Source organism: Lolium perenne, chromosome 4, assembly GCF_019359855.2.
Source record: "Lolium perenne isolate Kyuss_39 chromosome 4, Kyuss_2.0, whole genome shotgun sequence".
Lineage (NCBI taxonomy): Eukaryota > Viridiplantae > Streptophyta > Magnoliopsida > Poales > Poaceae > Lolium > Lolium perenne.
The window spans coordinates 74,779,125-74,806,709 of NC_067247.2; the positions used below are offsets into that span (position 1 = coordinate 74,779,125).

Genomic DNA, 27,585 nt, shown 5'->3' on the forward strand with positions numbered 1-27,585 from the left:
TCAAGTTGTAAAGGAAGATGAAAAAAACCCTAACAGTATGTAATTTCTCTGTCTTGTAAATCCCTGTTTAAGCGTGACTATCGAAGCAGGCAAGGGTCTGCTCGTTAACCCTTGGTGGTCACACTTCTAGCATTCAAAGAAACGCCAAACTGCATATGATCAAGAGCTGGTAGCATGGAAGACGTGGGGAATCGAAATACTGCACGTGCAAAGATATGAAAGTGCTGCAGTTTTGCGTATCGAGTACCAACTCTGAAGGCTATATTCAGGTTTAACCTCTGGTCTAAATGGATTGAAGCATCTTCCATATAGGTTAGATAACTTTTGGTCGTATTCACGGTTCAATATTTGGTTTAACTGTCCGGTTTCCAGTCCTTTCAAATTGTTTGTGATCACTGCCACATAGTGCATAACTACATGGTCCTATCTTCCAGTGACATGATGATACGCGAGCAGCGAGAACTGAGCTAGAGCTCAGTGGCAAGGCAAGCGAGTGCGCAGCCAGCCCACCCGGGTTCGAATCCCCATGCACGGTAATTTCGCAGCAGGGGCGAATAAACCGGAAAGTCTCATCCTACCTAACAACGTATAGCCAAGGGAGGGATCATTCCCCCGTTGGTCAACGTTTGATGATACGCGAGCAGCGGCTGATTTTTTTTTTGAGTGTTCATTCATATTTCATTTGAATGACTGCCATATAGCTCCGACACCCATTGTGTATTTCCAGTATCATCCAGGCACACATGGGGATATTAGGGCATGGCCAACGCTCCATGCTGGACCACTGCCTCAGCTGTCCACGTCGTCCTGGAGATGCCAACTCACCCAAACCTAGCTCCTGCAAATCAAAGTGGTCTCCTGCAGGAGAGCTCGCCGCTCCCCTGACAAAAGAAACGAGGCGACCGCCGAGGCGACGCGATGGGCGAAAGCAGTCGCCCCAGCCGAATCTTGCGCTCCCGCGCCACCAGAATCCCGCGCTCGCGCTCACCTTCCCGCCAAATCGCGCGCTCGCCCACCCGCCAAATCCACTTTCGCACCAAGAGCTGAACCAGAGAAGGCGGGCGAGCGACCGGAGGCGAAGTACGCGGAAGAAGGCTGTGTTCGTCCTCAACAAATCGCTGATCGTCCTCGACATCTCGCCGACGACACCGTTGATTTGCTGCTCTCCTGGAAGGTACGAGTCGATCTGTTCCCGTCTCCCTGTCTCCCGTGAAGAAGGCCCTAGGTTCTCAACGATTCTTCTAGAAATTGGATTTCTTTGATTCGATTTGGTGAATTTATTGATCAAAGGTAGCTTCTTTCGATGATGCAGTTTTGATCTGCATCTTCGATTTGGTCAAAATCCATGCTTTTGGAGAAACCCCAAATTTCCCATAACTTTTCTGGCTTCCTAAGATTCGGTTCGATCTGGTAAATTGACTGATGAAAGTGGCTTCCCCGATACTGCAGTTGTGACCCGTATCTTCAGATTTGGTCAAAAATCTGAGCTTGCGTGAGACCCCCAATTCCCCATGATTTTTTTCTGAGGAGTGCTCCTGTGCTTTCCAATACTTTTTTTTGCACGTTTCCCAAAGCAGACGGATGGCTGTGATCACCGCAGCGTATAACTGCCCACTTCCCAAGACCCACTCCTCCTAACCACAGCCTTTGATCTTGCTTTAAAAGTTGTGCAAATAAAATTTTCAGAAAGCACCGGAGCACAAGTCTTTTTTTCTATCGGGACATGCCTCCATGTGTGCTTCATAGGACGAACAAGCTAGCTGTCTCCCTGTATATTACTATCGTTGATGTTTAATTAGCTCTAGTAGTATACTCTACTGTAGAGTAGCTTTCTCGTCATTGTCTCTGTTAGATAAGCGTAGCTATCTGTGTGCCTAATTCTGAACCTATCAACTACACTAGGAAATCATAGAAGTATGGAATTAGTTTTTATTTGAGCAAATACATGTGACGGCAACCAATCCTGTTCGCAGCTTGTATAGTTTACAACTTATTTTGAGCATTGTAATCTCCAAGTGGTTAGATAAACGCAGGATTCTTACATGTGTGCCTGATAACGCTGAGTGATATATTTGTTTCATTACCTGTGATAATTGGTTCAGACCTAGGTTCCTGGTTATATTTCAGAAATTAGTCATTGTTGTCACCTGACACTTGACCATGTGTTCCTCGTTATATTTCAGAAATTAGAAGTCAAGAGTGAGAAAGATATGGCACGGAAGTCACCAGGAAACCCCAAAGATATGAGACATTTTTTTGTGATTCAAGTGAGAAGGACATGGCAAGAAGTCAGTCTAAATTTTGAGAATGGTGAACAATAGCATGTAGCATGTGATAAGTTGTGGTTTCTCAAGTACTTAACATATGTGACATGATTTTGGTGGTTTGTACTCAGAATTGTGCTACCATCTCTAGACTCTGTTTTGCATAATCTGGAGTGTGTTTGGATCAAATTTGAGACTAAGTTTGGTATTTTGCTAATTCCCTGAGTGAGTTCATTTGAAATAAATGGTTGTATTGTTTGAAATGAGTATTTGCAGTGTGTCTGAAAAGTTGGTCAGTACAAAAAGTAGGAGAATGACCTCACATGTAGTAGCTTCCATTGGAGACATATGCTTAACACTAGTAGCTTCATTCTATTTTGTATATGTGGATGGCTGGGGCGACCACAACATACTGCCCCCATTGTACATGCCCTTATTCAGCATCAAGAAAAATCATGCTTAAACACATACAAGAAAGGGATTGCGATCACTGTTTACTGCAATCCGACATGGTCCCGTTGTTGTAGTAGATGATGCATCCTTTCTCCATGTTGCGGGCGAAGCAGCAGTTGCACGCCGGAAACAGCTGCCTGCTTCCCGACGACGGGCACGTCATGTACTTGGCAACCTGGCAGTCGTATGTTGGGCAAAACTCCGCATCCGTGGTCTGTAGGGATCCAATCGCCATGAGCCCTGCAGAATTCAGAGAACAGAAAATAAGACACCTTCATAAATCATGATCTATGAGAGCGTCGACAGAGGAGAAAGGAACGGAGCAAAGGCAGCTACCGCAGAGCAGGAGAGCCACCGGAAGAGCAAGCTTGTTGGACGCCATGTTCTGTTCTTGTTAGCTCTCTGCAAACTTTGCAGCTTATATAGGGAAAAAAAGGATCCCAGTGTAGTAACTTGAGAAACCTTCCTGCTGGAGTGGTGGTCGACCGCGCTAGCGTGCAGCCTAACCGGATGGGCACCACGGCGATTAGCCGATTAGTATGGAACTGAAGCCACGTGCCCCTTAGAGCATCCCCACTCGTTTGGCCTTCCCACGCAGAAATCCGGGATTAATTTCGTTCGGATTGGACGAAAAAATGGCGTGGGGAGAGCCAACTTCCCAGCCGCGATCCCAGGATGATAAGGCGAATTCAGACAAAATTGGCGAGTTCATTCAAACATAAGCGAAATTTAATGATATTTAACAAATAGAGGCGAGTTCGTACATAATTAGGCCGAATTCGTACATATATTTGAATTCGGCGATTGGCAAACTAAAACTTAAACTAAGCGTCCTCCTACATGCCAAAATGGCGGTAGAAGGACGTGTAGTCGCCGCTGTCATCGTCGTCGCTCGAGCCGGCGTCGTCCTGGGGCGGCGGCGCCTCGTACCCTGGCCAGCGTCGCCGGCGCGTGGCGGCGACGGCCGGTAGATGTCGTCGTCGCTGCTCTCCTCGAGCTTGATCACCTCCCTGGGCGCGGCGTTCCGCGCGGAGGACGGTGCGGCGGCGCGGGCGGTGAGTTGACGCGCGGCAGCAAGATCCAACATCCGCCGCTGCTGCTCCGCCTCCTCACGCTCCCAGTCGCGCTTGGACCACTCCAGTGCAGCGTCGATGGGGAGGCTGTTGTCGGCGGGCACCAGGTCCTTCAGCGACCTGGCGATCGCCTCCGCCACCGCGGCGTCCTCGGCGATCTGGTTGGCGGCGGCCGCGGCGACCTCCTTCTTCGCCGACTTCCTCTTCCGCCCGCGCTGCGGCGAGGAGGATTGGTCGCGGATGACGAGGGCGCCATTGCTACGCCCTCTGGTCGGCGGTGGAGACGCCGGCTCCTTCTTGACGCGCGCCGGTGTCGACGGAGACGCCGGCTCCTTTTTAACGAAGACCGACGTCGACCCGCCGGACCTGGACGCCGACCTTGACCCAGACGAGGAGGAGGACGGCGCCATCCTCCTCGGCAGCCAGGAGGTACCGCGCCGGCGCGACAGAGTCACCGCCTCTGGTGGCGGCATTTGCAGGACGGGGAAATTCCCGCCCTCGATGTGCGCTCAGGCGCGCTCCACCACCGGCGGCGTTGTTCCTTGCCGGAGGAGGAGGAGGGCCATCATACGCGGCGAGTTCGCGCTCGTACCTACGCCGGAAGAACTCGGTCCACGCTTCGTAGTTGTCGGGGTAGAAGCATGGATCCGCGCGCTGCTCGTCACTGAGAGTGACGAGCACCGCGTCGATCTTCGCCTCGAGCGCGGCCCGACCCATCGGTGGCGGCAGGATCGGCACGCCGCCCGCGCTAAGCCTCCATCCTCCCGGTGCGCGGAAGTCCGGCGGCGCCGGGTGATACGCGTACAGCACGCGACCGTTGGGAACCCCAAGAGGAAGGTGTGATGCGTACAGCGGCAAGTTTTCCCTCAGTATGAAACCAAGGTTTAATCGAACCAGTAGGAGCCAAGAAGCACGTTGAAGGTTGATAGCGGCGAGATGTAGTGCGGCGCAACACCAGGGATTTCGGCGCCAAAGTGGAACCTGCACAACACAAACCAAGTACTTTGCCCCAACGAAACAGTGAGGTTGTTAATCTCACCGGCTTGCTGTAACAAAGGATTAGATGTATAGTGTGGATGATGATTGTTTGCAGAGAACAGTAGAACAATTGCAGTAGATTGTATTTCAGATGTAAAGAATGGACCGGGGTCCACAGTTCACTAGTGGTGTCTCTCCCATAAGATAAATAACATGTTGGGTGAACAAATTACAGTTGGGCAATTGACAAATAGAGAGGGCATGACCATGCACATACATTATATGATGAGTATTGTGAGATTTAATTGGGCATTACGACAAAGTACATAGACCGCTATCCAGCATGCATCTATGCCTAAAAAGTCCACCTTCAGGTTATCATCCGAACCCCTTCCAGTATTAAGTTGAAAACAACAGACAATTGCATTAAGTATGGTGCGTAATATAATCAATAACTACATCCTCGGACATAGCATCAATGTTTTATCCCTAGTGGCAACAGTACATCCATAACCTTAGAGGTTTCTATCACTCCCCAGATTCATGGAGACATGAACCCACTATCGAGCATAAATACCCCCTCTTGGAGTTACTAGCAAAAACTTGGCCAGAGCCTCTACTAATAACGGAGAGCATGCAAGATCATAAACAACACATAGATATAAATTGATAATCAACATAACATAGTATTCTCTATCCATCGGATCCCAACAAACACAACATATAGCATTACAGATAGATGATCTTGATCATGTTAGGCAGCTCACAAGATCCGACAATGAAGCACATAAGGAGAAGACAACCATCTAGCTACTGCTATGGACCCATAGTCCAGGGGTGAACTACTCACTCATCACTCCGGAGGCGACCATGACGGTGTAGAGTCCTCCGGGAGATGAATCCCCTCTCCGGCAGGGTGCCGGAGGCGATCTCCTGAATCCCCCGAGATGGGATTGGCGGCGGCGGCGTCTCTGGAAGGTTTTCGTATCGTGGCTCTCGGTACTGGGGGTTTCGCGACGAAGGCTATTTGTAGGCGGAAGGGCAGGTCAGGGGCGACACGAGGGGCCCAGATGACAGGTCGGCGCGGCCAAGGCTTGGGCCGCGCCGCCCTACCATCTGGCCACCTCGTGGCCCCACTTCGTCTTCTCTTCGGTCTTCTGGAAGCTTCGTGGCAAAATAGGCCCCTGGGCGTTGATTTCGTCCAATTCCGAGAATATTTCCTTACTAGGATTTCTGAAACCAAAAACAACAGAAAACAGCAACTGGCTCTTCGGCATCTCGTTAATAGGTTAGTTCCAGAAAATGCATAAATATGACATAAAGTGTGCATAAAACATGTAGATATCATCAATAATGTGTCATGGAACATAAGAAATTATCGATACGTCGGAGACGTATCAGCATCGCCAAGCTTAGTTTCTGCTCGTCCCGAGCAGGTAAACGATAACAAAGATAATTTCTGGAGTGACATGCCATCATAATCTTGATCATACTATTGTAAAGCATATGAGCTGAGATCAAATCATTCAAAGCAAGTATCTATATTGATATAAGAGATGATAATGCAAGAGTTAGACAAGCTAGAAGTTTTCATGAACTATTGCTTTAAAGACATGCAACCGTACAAAATTCATTAAGGATGTGTTAAGTATTCAGCATAGAAGTTCTATCCTTCATTCCAAGCATCAAGTAAATTTTCACAACATAAGAAGGATTCAGTCAAGTAAACATAAACATGAACGTCATGAATCAACTGTTTCGAAGTCTACTCAACCGGTGAGCGCAAGCATTTGGTATTAGCACCAGGATGTTACGGCATAAAGAACGTTAATGGGGGTTTGGAAGGCCAAATGGAAGAAAGGCTTGCAAAGCTGTAAATGACCATTAGACAAGAGGAAGCCTTATGATCGAAGCTATGCAAGGAGTAGTGATTGCCACGCAACGGATGCACATAGAGCTATATGTGTATGAAAGCTCTCCAATGGAACTAGTGGGGGTGCATCGAACTTGGTTGCTCATGAAGACCTAGAGCACTTTTGAGGAGGCTCATCATTGGAATATACAACCCAAGTTCTATAGTGTAAATTCCCCACATAGTTATACTAGTAAAACATGAAAACTCTCTCATATGAATGTAGGTGCTAAACATGAGCACAAATGATGACTATGAATAATGCGGGTGCTAAAACATGAGCACAAGTGTGGATAAAAGATAGTAATGCTGCCCCCTTTTTCTTTATTCTCTTTTTTTTTCTTTTTTTTCTTTTTTTTCTTTTTTTCTTTTCTTTTCATTTTTTTCTTTCTTTTCTCTCTTTTTTTCTTTTTGATGGCCTCCATGGCTCTTTTCATTTTTAGGGGCAACATCCTAATATGACAACACACTTTCTGGTACAAATAACTCATAATGAATGAAACATGATGTATGAAACTGTATGCCTCTGCCAATGTAGCAGGATGTGCAATGATCTAGCGTAACATGGGTAAACCACACATCAGCTGTATATGATCATGCAAAGCAATATATAAATAATAAATGACAACATGGCATGTAATGTAAAATGGATGTTGCATGGCAATATATCTCGGAACAGCTATGAAAATGCTGTGGTAGGTAGGTATGGTGGCTGTTTTGAGGAGATGTATGGGCTTATGTGTAGGAGAACAAGAGAAAGTCCTCCCACGGGTTTGGATGTACTGGCGAAGTATGCACAATTCTCAATGTGAGCAAAAGGCAATGCACAGTACCGAAGAGGCTAGCAAATTTGGATGGTGAAAGTGCCAAAAACCGTAGCTTAACATTAGTCAAAAAGAACTCACAAGCTTATTGCAAACAACTAGCAGGTTCATCATTAAGAGCATGATTAAAATTTACTCCAAGGAGGGCCGTTCACGGTGGCACAAGTACCCCGCTAGCTCCCTCGACCTTCAGCACAACTTAGTTATTACGATGAACTCTCAGACATGGAAAGCTATCAAGTCCAACTACGCCTTCAACTATTTAAATAGAGTTTGTAGTACGACACAAGCTTAAAGACAACAATCCACTACTAATTTTAACTTATTTATCCAGCAAGCCTTACCATCTAAATACCTCAAAACATTTGCAAAGAATCAAGTTATCAAAGCTCAATGTTCTACAAGTATTTTATTATACACTACCACATGCAACATTTCCCGTTTCCAACCATACAACAATTTAACGAAGAAGAAACTTTGCCATGAATACTATGAGTAAAGCCTAAGGACATATTTGTCCATATGCAACAGCGGAGCGTGTCTCTCTCCCACACAATGAATGCTAGGATCCATTTTATTCAAACAAAACAAAAACAAAAACAAACCGACGCTCCAAGCAAAGCACATAAGATGTGATGGAATAAAAATATAGTTTCACTAGAGGAACCTGATAGTGTTGTCGATGAAGAAGGGGATGCCTTGGGCATCCCCAAGCTTAGACGCTTGAGTCTTCTTGATATATGCAGGGGAGAACCACCGGGGTATCCCCAAACTTAGAGCTTTCACTCTCCTTGATCATGTTGTATCATCTCCCTCTCTTGATCCTTGAAAACTTCCTCCACACCAAACTCAAAACAACTCATTAGAGAGTTAGTGCACAATCAAAATATACATGTTCAGAGGTGACATAATCATTCTTAACACTTCTGGACATTGCACAAAGCTACTGAAAGTCAATGGAATCGAAAAATCCATCGAACATATCAAAACAGGCAATGCGAAATAAAAGGTAGAATCAGTCAAAACAGAATAGTTCGTAAAGACGATTTTTATTGAGGCACCAGACTTGCTCAAATGAAAATGCTCAAATTGAATGAAAGTTGCGTACATATCTGAGGATCACCCACGTAAATTGGTATAATTTTCTGAGTTACCTACAGAGAATTTTGCCCAGATTCGTGACAGCAAAGAAATCTGTTTCTGCGCAGTAATCCAAATATAGTATGAACCTTACTATCAACGACTTTACTTGGCACAACAATGCACAAAACTAAGATAAGGAGAGGTTGCTACAGTACTAAACAACTTCCAAGACACAAAATAAAAACAAAGGTACTGTAGTAAAAACATGGGTTGTCTCCCATAAGCGCTTTTCTTTAACGCCTTTCAGCTAGGCGCAGAAAGTGTGTATCAAGTATTATCAAGAGACGAAGTGTCAACATCATAATTTGTTCTAATAATAGAATCAAAAGGTAACTTCATTCTCTTTCTAGGGAAGTGTTCCATACCTTTCTTGAGAGGAAATTGATATTTAATGTTACCTTCCTTCATATCAATGATAGCACCAACAGTTCGAAGAAAAGGTCTTCCCAATATAATGGGACAAGATGCATTGCATTCAATATCCAAGACAACAAAATCAACGGGGACAAGGTTATTGTTAACGGTAATGTGAACATTATCAACTTTCCCCAAAGGTTTCTTTGTAAAATGATCAGCAAGATTAACATCCAAATAACAATTTTTCAATGGTGGCAAGTCAAGCATATTATAAATTTTCTTAGGCATAACAGAAATACTTGCACCAAGATCACATAAAGCATTACAATCAAAGTCATTGACCTTCATCTTAATGATGGGCTCCCAACCATCCTCTAGCTTCCTAGGAATAGAAGCTTCGCGTTCTAGTTTCTCTTCTCTAGCTTTTATGAGAGCATTTGTAATATGTTTCGTGAAAGCCAAATTTATAGCACTAGCATTAGGACTTTTAGCAAGTTTTTGTAAGAACTTTATAACTTCAGAGATGTGGCAATCATCAAAATTTAAACCATTATAATCTAAAGCAATGGGATCATCATCCCCAATATTGGAAAAAAATTCAGCAGTTTTATCACAGGCAGTTTCATGCTTTAGCGATTTCAGGCAGTTTTTCGCGCTTTGCATTAGAAGTGGAAACATTGCTAACACCAATTCTTTTACCATTATTAGTAGGAGGTGCAGCAACTTGTGGAGTATTAGCATTGCTAGTGGTGGTAATAGTCCAAACTTTAGCTATATTATCTTCTTTTTCATTTTCTTCTTTTTCCCACCTAGCACGCAATTCGGCCATCAATCTTATATTCTCATTAATTCTAACTTGGATGGCATTTGCTGTAGTAACAATTTTATTATTATGATTTTCATGAGGTATAACTTTCGATTTCAAAAGATCAACATCAGCAGCAAGACTATCGACTTTAGAAGCAAGTATATCAATTTTCCCAAGCTTTTCTTCAACAGATTTGTTAAAAGCAGTTTGTGTACTAATAAATTCTTTAAGCATGGCTTCAAGTCCAGGGGGTGAATTCCTATTATTGTTGTAAGAATTCCCATAAGAATTATCATAGCCGTTGCCATTATTATAAGGATATGGCCTATAGTTGTTGCTAGAATTGTTCCGGTAAGCATTGTTGTTGAAATTATTATTTTTAATGAAGTTTACATCAACATGTTCTTCTTGTGCAACCAATGAAGCTAACGGAACATTATTAGAAACAATATTTGTCCTATCATTCACAAGCATAGACATAATAGCATCAATCTTATCACTCAAGGAAGAGGTTTCTTCGACAGAATTTACCTTATTACCTTGTGGAGCTCTTTCCGTGTGCCATTCAGAGTAATTAATCATCATATTATCAAGAAGCTTTGTTGCTTCACCAAGAGTGATGGACATAAAGGTACCTCCAGCAGCTGAATCCAATAGGTTCCGCGAAGAAAAATTCAGTCCTGCATAAAAGGTTTGGATGATCATCCAAGTAGTCAGTCCATGGGTTGGGCAATTTTTAACCAAAGATTTCATTATTTCCCATGCTTGTGCAACATGCTCATTATCCAATTGTTTAAAATTCATTATGCTACTTCTCAAAGATATAATTTTAGCAGGGGGATAATATCTACCAATAAAAGCATCCTTGCATTTAGTCCATGAATCAATACTATTCTTAGGCAGAGATAGCAACCAATCTTTAGCTCTTCCTCTTAATGAGAAAGGGAACAATTTTAATTTTATAATGTCACCATCTACATCCTTATACTTTTGCATTTCACATAATTCAACAAAATTATTGAGATGGGCAGCAGCATCATCAGAACTAACACCAGAAAATTGCTCTCGCGTATCAAGATTTAGTAAAGCAGGTTTAATTTCAAAGAATTCTGCAGTAGTAGCAGGTGGAGCAATAGGTGTGCATAAGAAATCATTATTATTTGTGGTTGTGAAGTCACACAACTTAGTATTTTCAGGAGTACCCATTTTAGCAACGGTAAATAAAGCAAACTAGATAAAGTAAATGCAAGTAACTAATTTTTTTCTATTTTTAATATGGGGTATGCAAACAAGACAGTAAATAAAGTAAAACTAGCAACTAATTTTTTTTGTATTTTGATTTAGTGCAGCAAATAAAGTAGTAAATAAAATAAAGCAAGACAAAAACAAAGTAAAGAGATTGGGATGTGGAGACTCTCCTTGCAGCGTGTCTTGATCTCCCCGGCAACGGCGCCAGAAAACATTTGCTGGCGCAAAGTTGACGTGGGAGTTAGAAATCCCTGTGATGTAACTTTTCTTCAGGTCCCCGGCAACGGCGCCAGAAAACAGTCTTGATACGCGTACAGCACGCGACCGTTGGGAACCCCAAGAGGAAGGTGTGATGCGTACAGCGGCAAGTTTTCCCTCAGTATGAAACCAAGGTTTAATCGAACCAGTAGGAGCCAAGAAGCACGTTGAAGGTTGATGGCGGCGAGATGTAGTGCGGCGCAACATCAGGGATTCCGGCGCCAACGTGGAACCTACACAACACAAACCAAGTACTTTGCCCCAACGAAACAGTGAGGTTGTCAATCTCACCGGCTTGCTGTAACAAAGGATTAGATGTATAGTGTGGATGATGATTGTTTGCAGAGAACAGTAGAACAATTGCAGTAGATTGTATTTTAGATGTAAAGAATGGACCGGGGTCCACAGTTCACTAGTGGTGTCTCTCCCATAAGATAAATAGCATGTTGGGTGAACAAATTACAGTTGGGCAATTGACAAATAGAGAGGGCATGACCATGCACATACATGATATGATGAGTATTGTGAGATTTAATTGGGAATTATGAAAAAATACATAGACCGCTATCCAGCATGCATCTATGCCTAAAAAGTCCACCTTCAGGTTATCATCCGAACCCCTTCCAGTATTAAGTTTAAAACAATATACAATTGCATTAAGTATGGTGCGTAATGTAATTAATAACTACATCCTCGGACATAGCATCAATGTTTTATCCCTAGTGGCAACAGTACATCCATAACCTTAGAGGTTTCTGTCACTCCGCCAGATTCACGGAGACATGAACCCACTATCGAGCATAAATACCCCCTCTTGGAGTTACTAGCAAAAACTTGGCCAGAGCCTCTACTAATAACGGAGAGCATGCAAGATCATAAACAACACATAGATATAAATTGATAATCAACATAACATAGTATTCTCTATCCATCGGATCCCAACAAACATAACATATAGCATTACAGATAGATGATCTTGATCATGTTAGGCAGCTCACAAGATCCGACAATGAAGCACATAAGGAGAAGACAACCATCTAGCTACTGCTATGGACCCATAGTCCAGGGGTGAACTACTCACTTGTGGTGACCCGGCATACCACTGCATGGTGTAGTATGCAAGTCTGATATAACACCAATGAAACACCGTTCCACTAGTATTATATCGCTCAGAGTGGTACAACAGAAACATATGCGGGTCCAAGGCATATCTATAGAATTACAACATTGACTCTGTTACATAAGATCATCATAGCCTCCTACTTTACAATGAGGTAAAACTGCAAATAAACTCCAGAAGAACGACTCATAGTCTAATCTTATCACGGACTCTATTTGTAGAGTATTTAACTAGCTAAAGAGGCTAAGAATAGATTCTAGCTAAGTAGGAGCTAGGTTTAGGAAACTAGTTCCCTTCTATGGCTAAACTAGGTTTTCTCCTTGATGTATGTGGTATCTGACTCCTCTGACAGGGTCTTGTCTCTTGAAGTAGTTGTTGACTCCTCGGCCTTCGAGTTGCACTGTAGATACTCCTTCGATGCCTCCATATCTAAGCAGGGGATTTAAGAGTGGGATGAGTACGAGCGTACTCAACAAGTTCATTATAGGAAAGAGGTGTTTAATGCACTAGCTACGGCATTAGACCAAAAAGTCTAATACAAATGCAGGTTTTCATAACCATTTCTTCAAAAGGTTGCTTTTATTCAGAAGAACTATGTCTGTCTGATACGCGTTCAACACGCGTCCGCGGGGAACCCCAAGAGGAAGGTGTGATGCGTACAGCGGCAAGTTTCCCTCAGTATGAAACCAAGGTTATCGAACCAGTAGGAGCCAAGAAGCACGTTGAAGGTTGATGGCGGCGGGATGTAGTGCGGCGCAACACCAGAGATTCCGGCGCCAACGTGGAACCTGCACAACACAACCAAAGTACTTTGCCCCAACGAAACAGTGAGGTTGTCAATCTCACCGGCTTGCTGTAACAAAGGATTAACCGTATTGTGTGGAAGATGATTGTTTGCGAAAACTTGAGAACAGTATTGCAGTAGATTGTATTTCAGTAAAGAGAATTGGACAGGGGTCCACAGTTCACTAGAGGTGTCTCTCCCATAAGATAAACAGCATGTTGGGTGAACAAATTACAGTTGGGCAATTGACAAATAAAGAGGGCATGACCATGCACATACATATCATGATGAGTATAGTGAGATTTAATTGGGCATTACGACAAAGTACATAGACCGCCATCCAACTGCATCTATGCCTAAAAAGTCCACCTTCAGGTTATCATCCGAACCCCCTCCAGTATTAAGTTGCAAAGCAACAGACAATTGCATTAAATATGGTGCGTAATGTAATCAACAACTACATCCTTAGACATAGCATCAATGTTTTATCCCTAGTGGCAACAGCACAACACAACCTTAGAACTTTCTCATCGTCCTGTGTGTCAATGCAGGCATGAACCCACTATCGAGCATAAATACTCCCTCTTGGAGTTACAAGCATCTACTTGGCCAGAGCATCTACTAGTAACGGAGAGCATGCAAGATCATAAACAACACATAGATATAACTTTGATAATCAACATAACAAGTATTCTCTATTCATCGGATCCCAACAAACGCAACATATAGAATTACAGATAGATGATCTTGATCATGTTAGGCAGCTCACAAGATCCGACAATGATAGCACAATGGGGAGAAGACAACCATCTAGCTACTGCTATGGACCCATAGTCCAGGGGTAGACTACTCACACATCACTCCGGAGGCGACCATGGCGGCGTAGAGTCCTCCGGGAGATGAATCCCCTCTCCGGCAGGGTGCCGGAGGCGATCTCCTGGACCCCCCGAGATGGGATCGGCGGCGGCGTCTCTGGAAGGTTTTCCGTATCGTGGCTCTCGGTCCTGGGGGTTTCGCGACGGAGGCTATTTGTAGGTGGAAGGGCAGGTCAAGAGGTGGCACGGGGGCCCCACACCACAGGGCCACGCGGCCAAGGGGGGGGGCCGCGCCGCCCTAGGGTGTGGCCCCCTCGTGGCCCCTCTTCGTCTCCTCTTCGGACTTCTGGAAGCTTCGTGGCAAAATAGGACCCTGGGCGTTGATTTCGTCCAATTCCGAGAATATTTCGTTACTAGGATTTCTGAAACCAAAAACAGCAGAAAACAGCAACTGGCACTTCGGCATCTTGTTAATAGGTTAGTTCCAGAAAATGCACGAATATGACATAAAGTGTGCATAAAACATGTAGATAACATCAATAATGTGGCATGGAACATAAGAAATTATCGATACGTCGGAGACGTATCAGCATCCCCAAGCTTAGTTCTGCTCGTCCCGAGCAGGTAAAACGATAACACAGATAATTTCTGGAGTGACATGCCATCATAATCTTGATCATACTATTTGTAAAGCATATGTAGTGAATGCAGCGATCAAAACAATGTATATGACATGAGTAAACAAGTGAATCATAAAGCAAAGACTTTTCATGAATAGCACTTCAAGACAAGCATCAATAAGTCTTGCATAAAAGTTAACTCATAAAGCAATAATTCAAAGTAAAGGCATTGAAGCAACACAAAAGAAGATTAAGTTTCAGCGGTTGCTTTCAACTCATAACATGTATATCTCATGGATATTGTCAACATAGAGTAATATAATAAGTGCAATAAGCAAGTATGTAGGAATCAATGCACAGTTCACACAAGTGTTTGCTTCTTGAGGTGGAGAGAAATAGGTGAACTGACTCAACATGAAAGTAAAAGAATGGTCCTCATAGAGGAAAAGCATCGATTGCTATATTTGTGCTAGAGCTTTGATTTTGAAAACATGAAACAATTTTGTCAACGGTAGTAATAAAGCATATGTATCATGTAAATTATATCTTATAAGTTGCAAGCCTCATGCATAGTATACTAATAGTGCCCGCACCTTGTCCTAATTAGCTTGGACTACCGGATCATCACAATGCACATGTTTTTACTAAGTGTCACAAAGGGGTACCTCTATGCCGCCTGTACAAAGGTCTAAGGAGAAAGCTCGCATTGGATTTCTCGCTATTGATTATTCTCAACTTAGACATCCATACCGGGACAACATAGACAACAGATAATGGACTCCTCTTTTATGCATAAGCATGTAACAACAATTAATAATTTTCTCATTTGAGATTGAGGATATATGTCCAAAACTGGAACTTCCACCATGGATCATGGCTTTAGTTAGCGGCCCAATGTTCTTCTCTAACAATATGCATGCTTAACCATAAGGTGGTAGATCTCTCTTACTTCAGACAAGACGGACATGCATAGCAACTCACATGAAATTCAACAAAGAGTAGTTGATGGCGTCCCCAGTGAACATGGTTATTGCACAACCAACAACTTAATAAGAGATAAAGTGCATAATTACATATTCAATACCACAATAGTTTTTAAGCTATTTGTCCCATGAGCTATATATTGCAAAGGTGAATGATGGAATTTTAAAGGTAGCACTCAAGCAATTTACTTTGGAATGGCGGAAAATACCATGTAGTAGGTAGGTATGGTGGACACAAATGGCATAGTGGTTGGCTCAAGTATTTTGGATGCATGAGAAGTATTCCCTCTCGATACAAGGTTTAGGCTAGCAAGGCTTATTTGAAACAAACACAAGGATGAACCGGTGCAGCAAAACTCACATAAAAGACATATTGAAAACATTATAAGACTCTACACCGTCTTCCTTGTTGTTCAAACTCAATACTAGAAATTATCTAGATCTTAGAGAAACCAAATATGCAAACCAAATTTTAGCATGCTCTATGTATTTCTTCATTAATGGGTGCAAAGCATATGATGCAAGAGCTTAATCATGAGCACAACAATTGCCAAGTATCACATTACCCAAGACATTAATAGCAATTACTACATGTATCATTTTCCAATTCCGACCATATAACAATTTAACGAAGAAGAAACTTCGCCATGAATACTATGAGTAGAAACTAAGGACATACTTGTCCATATGCTACAGCGGAGCGTGTCTCTCTCCCATAAAGTGAATGCTAGGATCCATTTTATTCAAACAAAACAAAAACAAAAACAAACCGACGCTCCAAGCAAAGCACATAAGATGTGATGGAATAAAAATATAGTTTCAGGGGAGGAACCTGATAATGTTGTCGATGAAGAAGGGGATGCCTTGGGCATCCCCAAGCTTAGACGCTTGAGTCTTCTTAGAATATGCAGGGGTGAACCACCGGGGCATCCCCAAGCTTAGAGCTTTCACTCTCCTTGATCATGTTGCATCATACTCCTCTCTTGATCCTTGAAAACTTCCTCCACACCAAACTCGAAACAACTCATTAGAGGGTTAGTGCACAATAAAAATTAACATATTCAGAGGTGACACAATCATTCTTAACACTTCTGGACATTGCATAAAGCTACTGGACATTAATGGATCAAAGAAATTCATCCAACATAGCAAAAGAGGCAATGCGAAATAAAAGGCAGAATCTGTCAAAACAGAACAGTTCGTATTGACGAATTTTAAAATGGCACCAGACTTGCTCAAATGAAAATGCCCAAATTGAATGAAAGTTGCGTACATATCTGAGGATCATGCACGTAAATTGGCTTAATTTTCTGAGCTACCTACAGGGAGGTAGACCCAGATTCGTGAGAGCAAAGAAATCTGGAACTGCGCAGTAATCCAAATCTAGTACTTACTTTACTATCAAAGACTTTACTTGGCACAACAAAACACTAAACTAAGATAAGGAGAGGTTGCTACAGTAGTAAACAACTTCCAAGACACAAAATAAAAACAAAGTACTGTAGGTAAAAACATGGGTTGTCTCCCATAAGCGCTTTTCTTTAACGCCTTTCAGCTAGGCGCAGAAAGTGTGTATCAAGTATTATCGAGAGACGAAGTGTCAACATCATAATTTGTTCTCATAATAGAATCAAAAGGTAACTTCATTCTCTTTCTAGGAAAGTGTTCCATACCTTTCTTGAGAGGAAATTGATATTTAATATTACCTTCCTTTATATCAATGATAGCACCAACAGTTCGAAGAAAAGGTCTTCCCAATATAATGGGACAAGATGCATTGCATTCAATATCCAAGACAACAAAATCAACGGGGATAAGGTTATTGTTAACGGTAATGCGAACATTATCAACTTTCCCCAAAGGTTTCTTTGTAGAATGATCAGCAAGATTAACATCCAAATAACAATTTTTCAGCGGTGGCAAGTCAAGCATATTATAAATTTTCTTAGGCATAACGGAAATACTTGCACCAAGATCACATAAAGCATTACAATCAAAATCTTTAACCTTCATCTTAATGATGGGCTCCCAACCATCCTCTAGCTTTTTAGGAATAGAGGCTTCGCGCTCTAGTTTCTCTTCTCTAGCTTTTATGAGAGCATTTGTAATATGTTGCGTGAAAGCCAAATTTATAGCACTAGCATTAGGACTTTTAGCAAGTTTTTGCAAGAACTTTATAACTTCAGAGATGTGGCAATCATCAAAATTCAAACCATTATAATCTAAAGCAATGGGATCATCATCCCCAATGTTGGAAAAAATTTCAGCGACTTTATCACAGGCGATTTCAATGATTTTAGTAGCTTAAGGCAGTTTCTCGCGCTTTGCATTAGAAGTGGAAACATTGCTAACACCAATTCTTTTATTATTAATAGTAGGAGGTGCAGCAACATGTGTAGCATTAGCATTACTAGTGGTGGTAATGGTCCAAACTTTAGCTACATTCTTCTCTTTAGCTAGTTTTTCATTTTCTTCTCTATCCCACCTAGCACGCAGTTCAGCCATTAATCTTATATTCTCATTAATTCTAACTTGGATGGCATTTGCTGTAGTAACAATTTTGTTATGATGATTTTCATTAGGCAAAACTTTTGATTTCAAAAGATCAACATCAGCAGCAAGACTATCGACTTTAGAAGCAAGTATATCAATTTTCCCAAGCTTTTCTTCAACAGATTTGTTAAAAGCAGTTTGTGTACTAATAAATTATTTAAGCATGGCTTCAAGTCCAGGGGGTGAACTCCTATTATTGTTGTAAGAATTCCCATAAGAATTACCATAGCCGTTGCCATTATTATAAGGATATGGCCTATAGTTGTTACTAGAATTGTTCCGGTAAGCATTGTTGTTGAAATTATTATTTTTAATGAAGTTTACATCAACATGTTCTTCTTGTGCAACCAATGAAGCTAATGGAACATTATTAGGATCAATATTAGTCCTATCATTCACAAGCATAGACATAATAGCATCAATCTTATCACTCAAGGAAGAGGTTTCTTCGACAAAATTTACCTTCTTACCTTGTGGAGCTCTTTCCGTGTGCCATTCAGAGTAGTTGATCATCATATTATCAAGAAGCTTTGTTGCTTCACCAAGAGTGATGGACATAAAGGTACCTCCAGCAGCTGAATCCAATAAATTCCGTGAAGAAAAATTTAGTCCTGCATAGAAGGTTTGGATGATCATCCAAGTAGTCAGTCCATGGGTTGGGCAATTTCTAACCAAAGATTTCATTCTTTCCCAAGCTTGAGCAACATGTTCAGTATCTAATTGTTTAAAATTCATTATGCTACTCCTCAAAGATATAATTTTAGCAGGGGGATAATATCTACCAATAAAAGCATCCTTGCATTTAGTCCATGAATCAATACTATTCTTAGGCAGAGATAGCAACCAATCTTTAGCTCTTCCTCTTAATGAGAAAGGGAACAATTTTAATTTTATAATGTCACCATCTACATCCTTATACTTTTGCATTTCACATAATTCAACAAAATTATTGAGATGGGCAGCAGCATCATCAGAACTAACACCAGAAAATTGCTCTCGCATAACAAGATTCAGTAAAGCAGGTTTAATTTCAAAGAATTCTGCTGTAGTAGCAGGTGGAGCAATAGGTGTGCATAAGAAATCATTATTATTTGTGGTTGTGAAGTCACACAACTTAGTATTTTCAGGGTTGGCCATTTTAGCAACAGTAAATAAAGCAAACTAGATAAAGTAAATGCAAGTAACTAAATTTTTTTGTGTTTTCGATATAGCAAACAAGATAGCAAATAAAGTAAAACTAGCAACTAATTTTTTTGTATTTTGATTTAGTGCAGCAAACAAAGTAGTAAATAAAACTAAGCAAGACAAAAACAAAGTAAAGAGATTGAGAAGTGGAGACTCCCCTTGCAGCGTGTCTTGATCTCCCCGGCAACGACGCCAGAAAAAGCTGCTTGATACGCGTTCAACACGCGTCCGTTGGGAACCCCAAGAGGAAGGTGTGATGCGTACAGCGGCAAGTTTCCCTCAGTATGAAACCAAGGTTATCGAACCAGTAGGAGCCAAGAAGCACGTTGAAGGTTGATGGCGGTGGGATGTAGTGCGGCGCAACACCAGGGATTCCGGTGCCAACGTGGAACCTGCACAACACAACCAAAGTACTTTGCCCCAACGAAACAGTGAGGTTGTCAATCTCACTGGCTTTCTGTAACAAAGGATTAACCGTATTGTGTGGAAGATGATTGTTTGCAGAAAACAGTAGAACAAAGATTGCAAGTAGATTGTATTTCAAGAAAGAGAATTGGACCGGGGTCCACAGTTCACTAGAGGTGTCTCTCCCATAAGATAAACAGCATGTTGGGTGAACAAATTACAGTTGGGCAATTGACAAATAAAGAGGGCATGACCATGCACATACATATCATGATGAGTATAGTGAGATTTAATTGGGCATTACGACAAAGTACATAGACCGCCATCCAATTACATCTATGCCTAAAAAGTCCACCTTCAGGTTATCATCCGAACCCCCTCCAGTATTAAGTTGCAAAGCAACAGACAATTGCATTAAGTATGGTGCGTAATGTAATCAACAACTACATCCTTAGACATAGCATCAATGTTTTATCCCTAGTGGCAACAGCACAACACAACCTTAGAACTTTCCACTTGTCCCAGGTGTCAATGCAGGCATGAACCCACTATCGAGCATAAATACTCCCTCTTGGAGTTACAAGCATCTACTTGGCCAGAGCATCTACTAGTAACGGAGAGCATGCAAGATCATAAACAACACATAGATATAACTTTGATAATCAACATAACAACTATTCTCTATTCATCGGATCCCAACAAACGCAACATATAGAATTACAGATAGATGATCTTGATCATGTTAGGCAGCTCACAAGATCCGACAATGATAGCACAATGGGGAGAAGACAACCATCTAGCTACTGCTATGGACCCATAGTCCAGGGGTAGACTACTCACACATCACTCCGGAGGCGACCATGGCGGCGTAGAGTCCTCCGGGAGATGAATCCCCTCTCCGGCAGGGTGCCGGAGGCGATCTCCTGGACCCCCTGAGATGGGATCGGCGGCGGCGTCTCTGAAAGGTTTTCCGTATCGTGGCTCTCGGTCCTGGGGGTTTCGCGATGGAGGCTATTTGTAGGCGGAAGGGCAGGTCAAGAGGCGGCACGGGGGCCCCACACCACAGGGCCGCGCGGCCAAGGGGGGGCCGCGCCGCCCTAGGGTGTGGCCCCCTCGTGGCCCCTCTTCGTCTCCTCTTCGGACTTCTGGAAGCTTCGTGGCAAAATAGGACCCTGGGCGTTGATTTCGTCCAATTCCGAGAATATTTCGTTACTAGGATTTCTGAAACCAAAAGCAGAACAAAGAATCGGCACTTCGGCATCTTGTTAATAGGTTAGTTCCAGAAAATGCACGAATATGACATAAAGTGTGCATAAAACATGTAGATAACATCAATAATGTGGCATGGAACATAAGAAATTATCGATACGTCGGAGACGTATCACCGTCAGCCTTCACCGGTTTACTAGAACTTCATGGAGCTCCTTTCCGGCAGCGTTCGCAGTTCCATATCCCGGAACAGGGAGTGACAGGTCACGGTTTTTTACACTCTGCAGAGGTGTGTTGCTTTACCCATAAGAGATCTTAACCTTGGTGCCAACCGGGCATATTCCCCGTCCACACTTCCTATGGTGTGAGGCCCGGTATAAGGTCTAGCCAATCATGTTCCTCCGCTACCTCGAACACCCACCCTTTGTTTCATACTCCGACCCTGGGTCCACGCCGGCCCCATTATTCCCATAGATTTCAGGGTGGACTCCGACCACAACGTCAATGCAGGGCTCTACCATACATTCCTACGCCGGCAGATGCAACCCATCATAGACCTCATTACCATTGGGACTTCTACGGGTTCCCACCCCTGCATCAAGTCTCGCAAGATCATGAGCACCCGGTAATGAGCATCCGTTGATGAACGAGAGGTGGAAACACTTTTGACTACTCCGTCCCACTCCGGATCTTATGGTTAACACGGATATTACGGCACAAGAATCACTGGCGACATTTGTTGTTTAATCCTAGATGGATATAAACCCTTGCAATGGAACCTCCACCATATCAACACAATCCATGGTTCCATTGCCCACCACATAGTCATATTCATAGTTATGAAAGTAATGGTTTTGGTTTTTTATGCAATAGTGATAATCATAGTACTTTGCAAGTAATTTGATAGAAATACTCAAATGACATGAGCAAGTGATGAACTTGCCTTTCTTGACTGCAAGATTATGTAGGCAAGGTCTTCGATACGCAATAACTCCAAATTCTGAAATAGCATCATCGTCCGGTAAGGACGATGTTTAAAAGATTGGCAAGGATGCAATAATGCATAAGTATGAGATGAAATCGTTTTAAGCGTGTCCTAACCCCGATGAATTAGGATTAGTGAGTGGTAATGATTAGTGCAGGGTGTGTTGCACTTTTAGAGAGATTCACAAACAAGGTTCTTATTAATAATTGGTTGCTTGTTATCATAAACAGGTGCTGTAATAAATAATAATAACAATAATAACACATAACAATAACATTTGGTATAATCTTAACATGTAATGAATAGTGGTTGGTTTTAGTATTATATGGCATGGTTAATGATTAATTATCATATACTTCAAAAGAATAACTCTTGAAGAACACGTTCTTTAATGAAGAACAATTATAATAATCAGGGTTGTGGAGTTCTATAGTTTATTATGGGTTCTAACTAGTTTCTAGGGTAAGGAGTAGATGGATCCTAAAGATGTTTGATTCATCAACTACTAGGGCTTATATGGTTTTAGTGAAGCATAAGTATCTTAAGCAATTATTAGTGTTTGATTGCTATTAGGGTTGGTATACCTGATTGGTGCTAGATAGTTAGGGTTTATAGGTCCTCTAAGACAGGGTTGCTGGCTATTCTTAGTTTTCTTCAAAAGAATAACTTTTGAAGAACATACTTCTTAAATAATAAGAAGTATAACAATTAGGTTGAGGTGGTCTAGGTTTTACTGTTGGTTCTATTGAGTAAGGAATAATAGGCTCCTAAATAGGTTAGTTGATAAGTATCCAACACAAGTAGGGTTTAGTGGAATATGGTTAGGTAATGCTCAGGATTAGGCATAGTTGCTATTAGGGTTCATCACAATGGTGTGATGCTAATTATGGATAACTAAGGATGGTGGTCTTTGGAATAGGAACTAGGGTTTTATACTTGGTTGACTCTACTAGATTAGTTAGGTCTAATGAGGATGAACACATGGGATACCCATATATTAGTGATAGGTATTCTACATTTTATGTGGTCATGGCAATCATTTAGTTGCTATTATTGTTCTATGTTTGAAAGGAAGATATCATGATCACATGTTAACTTGTTTTTAGGTTTGGAACCATTTAGGGTTCACATGTAATAATGGAACTAGGGTTCCTAATTGAATTTAGGGTTTTAGGTTTCACATTAAATGACGAGTTCCTAGTTTTCTACCATATGGAATTAGTGTTGCATAATTACCATTTAGTTCACAAGTTATTAACTTCATTAATAAAGTTGAAGGTATTAATAAATTCAAAATAAAATAATATTTAATTTGGCTTTTTACTATTTTAAATAATTTATAATTAGGGTAGTTATTAATCAGGTTTTAAATCCCTCTAATAATGATTTAATAAATAATAAATAAAGAAAATTAGTTTTAATGTTTTCTTTATTTATTTACTGGTTTTTAGTTACTTTTGGAAATTTTATTAATTACTGAATTTTACTTGAATTTAGAATTAAAAGAAAAGGCTTAAATAACAAGTATTAAACAATTAAATTTTTATTAAAAATAAAAATTTCATTTTATATTTTTATTGGGTAGATCTCATCTTTATAGGAATTTTGATATTTCATTTATATTTTTCGGACTTAAATTGAATTTTCTATAATCATTTGAAGTTGCAGCAAATTAATGAATTGAAATTTAAATAGAAAACTACTAAGACTACCCAGACAGAGTTACACACGGCCACTGACCAGTGGGTCCAGGACCACGTCAGCTGCCACCGTGGCTTGACTGGGTCAAAATCGAGTTCATGTCCAGGGGGTCACTGCCGGCGGGAAATCCACGACGGCGCCGCCGATCCCGGGCTCCCGTGGACGGGGGATTAGTTCTACTCGACTTAGCTCGCTAAGGGACGTCGAATGAGGTTCGCGCCGCCCGCTAATGACCACCGGAGCATGCTCAACGGCGAGGTACCGCGGCGGCGGACAAAGATCATCGGCACGGGCATGATTCAAAGCGCTAGGAGGGAAGCTGGAATGCTCTGGGGATTCAGTGGCTCACCGTGAGCAAGCTGGAAGCAACGACGAGGTCACTGGAGGCTTGCATCGCCGGAATTGCTCGATGCCGGCGTCGGAGAAGACGAGTTCGTCGGCGTCGATCTCGGACACCACAGCTCGATTCCTCCCGCGGGGGTAGCTTGTCGAGGACGGTGGTCACGGTGGTGTGCACGACTTAACTCGGGGAGGCCTCGCTCGCCGGCGGTAAGAGAGACTGGCGGAGCCAGGGTCTCGGCATGGATGAAATTGGAGAGGAACGAGGGGAAACGGAGCTAATTCGTCGACTAGGGTACTTATAGGGTTCGAGGCACGCCTTGTCATGCTCTCAGACGAGGAGAGGTCGACAGCGACGAGGTGGAGACGGCCACGGCGTCGCGCTGGCCACCATGCACGAAGAAAGGGATGAGGACGATCCTCTCCAGGATATTTAGACCAAGAGGTAAGTTGGGCTGCTGGTGGGCTGTGCTGGCTGGTGCGGTTTGGGCTGGGCCTGGCTTCTACTGGGCTCCCCAGTTGGGCTGCTGCGGCAGGTAAGCTCTCTTTCTTCTCTCTTTTATCTATTTTCTTTTTCTGCTTTAATTTCTTTTGCTATTTTATACTTTTGTATTTCTGGTTTGAATTTTAAATCAGTGTTGATTGAGTTCAAATGGTTGGCTTCTTCTTATCAGGGAATAAGTTGCCCCTAATGTGAATATGTTTCATAATTGAGTTGCATTGGTTATTTGGTTGAATTTAATTTGAAATATGTGACAAAACAAGGATTATTTCTATTTCACATATTTTAGTGTTCAAAGAATATTGTTGAGGTTTTAAATAATCCCCTCATCATGGTTAAGCTTTTATTATGTATTACTTTATAAGTAAGTTATTTATAAAGTAAGGCTTATTTTTTAGGTTCTCTTTTGAGAAGAGAATTCCATGAACATTATTTTATGTGCCTATTTAGTTCAAGTACTTGGAAAATTGTCTAAGGCTATTCTAGAGTTACTAGTATTGCTTTCTTAAACCTTGGTTTCAAATGCTTAGGTATATCCTATTCCTCTCATGAGACTTCTATTTATTGGGAAACAATAGTTAGTTGCACCTATATTGGTATGGCTTTAATGATAGGTCAAGTTGATATCTTGATTCATTTTAGGGTTGGCTAAACAATACCCTTATTCCTATTTTAGCTTAAGCATGGTTTTAGGTTTATACTTGTGATCCCCATGTGATGCATAAGCTAGAGTTGAGATATTATTCTAGTTTATAGAGTTGAGATGACATCATATTGCATTTGCTAGGGTTTAATCTCCCCTAACCAAGATAATATGGTTACTTTCTTAATTGCTTTTGTGCTCATTTAATTACTAAGGATTTGAGAATTGGTTTTATCTTCTACCAATTAACTACAATTATTATCCTTAATTTATCATTAAATTAACTACATTGGTTATAGTTCTTTTTATAGTTAACTTTGGTCTTATGGATGAATGGTTTCTCCCCATTTAGAGTATAGAGTTTGACTCTTAATGTTTTCTTGTGGTTCTTAAGTGAAAAATAGGTGGAATGTAGTTGTGGTAGAATTCTACTTATGATCACCAAGTGGTTCACAAGTTAAGGTTAGGATATAAGCATATGGTTGCTTACTAGTGATCTCCCAATAATTTCATGTGGGAATGAGATCTACTTATCCTATTAGGGTTTATTCTCTATACCTCAAGTTCTTAGGGTTTATGATCATCTCTTAATTTATATTGATCAAGGTTTGGCTTCCTAAGGATCTCTCATTAAATGGGGTTCTCACTTCCATGATCAAACATTGTCTTGATCAATTAAAGTATAGCACTTTTAATTTACCTTCTTGTATGGGTCTACTATGATTGTCTCTTTAGTTTATATCCCAGGAGAATGCCTGAGATATTAGGTTAGGGTTCTACTTAATCAATGATGATATTATCATCTGGGTATAGGGATAGTTCTCTCCCTCAAACTCAAGTGTTGCCTCAACTAACTTGAGTGTAACACCATAATTGTTCTCTCTTATATTAGAATGGATTATTCTAGGTTATGGTGTACTCCTAACACTCTAGTTCAATGGTTGTCCTTTATTCTGAAATAGATAAAGCTATGTTTTGAATGATTGGTCTCTCTCCTTTTGGAAAGGACTTTAATACTAACTTAAGGTTAGGCTCCATAGGGATTTATGTGATCATCAATATCTATGTTTAACATAAATGGTTTCTCTCTCTAGGAATGTCTTGAATAATATCCTAGGGTTCCTTCTTAAAGATGATAATTTGAATACTTGGATGTATATCCAAGGTTTAGCTCAAGGTTTGTTGCTTCTCTAATAATTATTGTAGAACTCTCATCTCTCTTGGTTTGATGTATAATAATATGAAATGGAGAAGGATATATATTTCTAGAGTTGATCTCCTTGTCTTGTTTCCAAGATTGAAATATAGTGAATACCATGAGGTTCATGGTGGGTTCAAGGATTAGCTTAAGACATGGAAAAGATAAGTCAAGAATGGTTTCTCCATTTTATTCTTATTTGACTTGTAATTGAATAAATGTTCTTAGGTTATGGTAATGATTACCATATTATGATATGTTGTATGATCAAGTAGTTGATCATTGAGTAAAGTGTTATTGTGTTGATTATTAGTTCCAGTTGATCTAACCCCTTAGATCAAATCATCTCTACCCAAAACAAGGTTTTAACCAAGTCACATTGAGGTTTATAGCGCTTGACTTGATGAGCTACTTCAATTCCACCAAGGTCAAGTGAAACTTGATCGTGTACTGTTTTACTTTAAAGCGCGAAAATTCCCCAGATTTTCTATGCATGAATGCAATGCACACATCTGTTTCCTCTATTTTTGTAACCCCAATACCTGGGATATTACAGTCTCTACCCCTTAAACTAAACTTCGTCCTCGAAGTTTGATATCTCTCACGTTTCGGGGTGTGGATCTGACTTGTGCAGACTACATCTTTTCTCAAACTCCTTGGTGATCTCACTGGATATAATTGAATATATCCCTTGTCCAGATTCTTCCTGGAATCCATTAGTGTTTGACATCAAACAACTATTACTTCCTTTACTTCCATGATTACCTCCAATTTTATAAGCTTGTTTCCTTTTTTATTGAATATTCAATGATTGGGACTTCTTCTTGTCCTGACAGTCTTGATTGAAGACTAATTGGATAACATTCTCCTATTTGATAAAATAGGTCTTTGTTTTTCCCTTACTACCAAAATTGCAGTAATGGTACTTAATAAGGTACTAACTATGGAATTGGTTGTGATGGTTTATTTTTTTTTCTAATAATGAGTTAGACTCATTTAGTCCATCCAATCATGGTTTATAGTTGATACCTATAATTATTTTGGGTTATTTAGGTTCCATGAAAGGAATCTTTCAAATAGTATCTGGTTTTTGGTATGGTCAATCTTCTTCAGTCTTTAGCCATCTTGAGCTGTATTTGGTCTCCTACAATCCTTCATCCAACTTCCTTAGCCTTAATTTACTTGGGCTATCATACTTCTGAGTAAATATTACTCACTTTCTCAA

General features: G+C 41.3%; 1 protein-coding gene across 1 annotated transcript; it reads right to left on the minus strand.

Annotated features, from left to right (window-relative positions):
- Positions 1–676: 676 nt before the first annotated feature.
- On the minus strand, positions 677–3,208 carry LOC127348448 (uncharacterized). The gene is made up of 3 exons (XM_051374475.2): positions 3,054–3,208; positions 2,698–2,957; positions 677–752 (listed from the first exon to the last, which is right to left on the minus strand). The coding sequence occupies exons 1-2, from the start codon at positions 3,097–3,099 to the stop codon at positions 2,752–2,754; spliced, it is 252 nt and encodes an 83-aa protein (XP_051230435.1). The 5' UTR covers positions 3,100–3,208; the 3' UTR covers positions 677–752; positions 2,698–2,751.
- Positions 3,209–27,585: the final 24,377 nt, after the last annotated feature.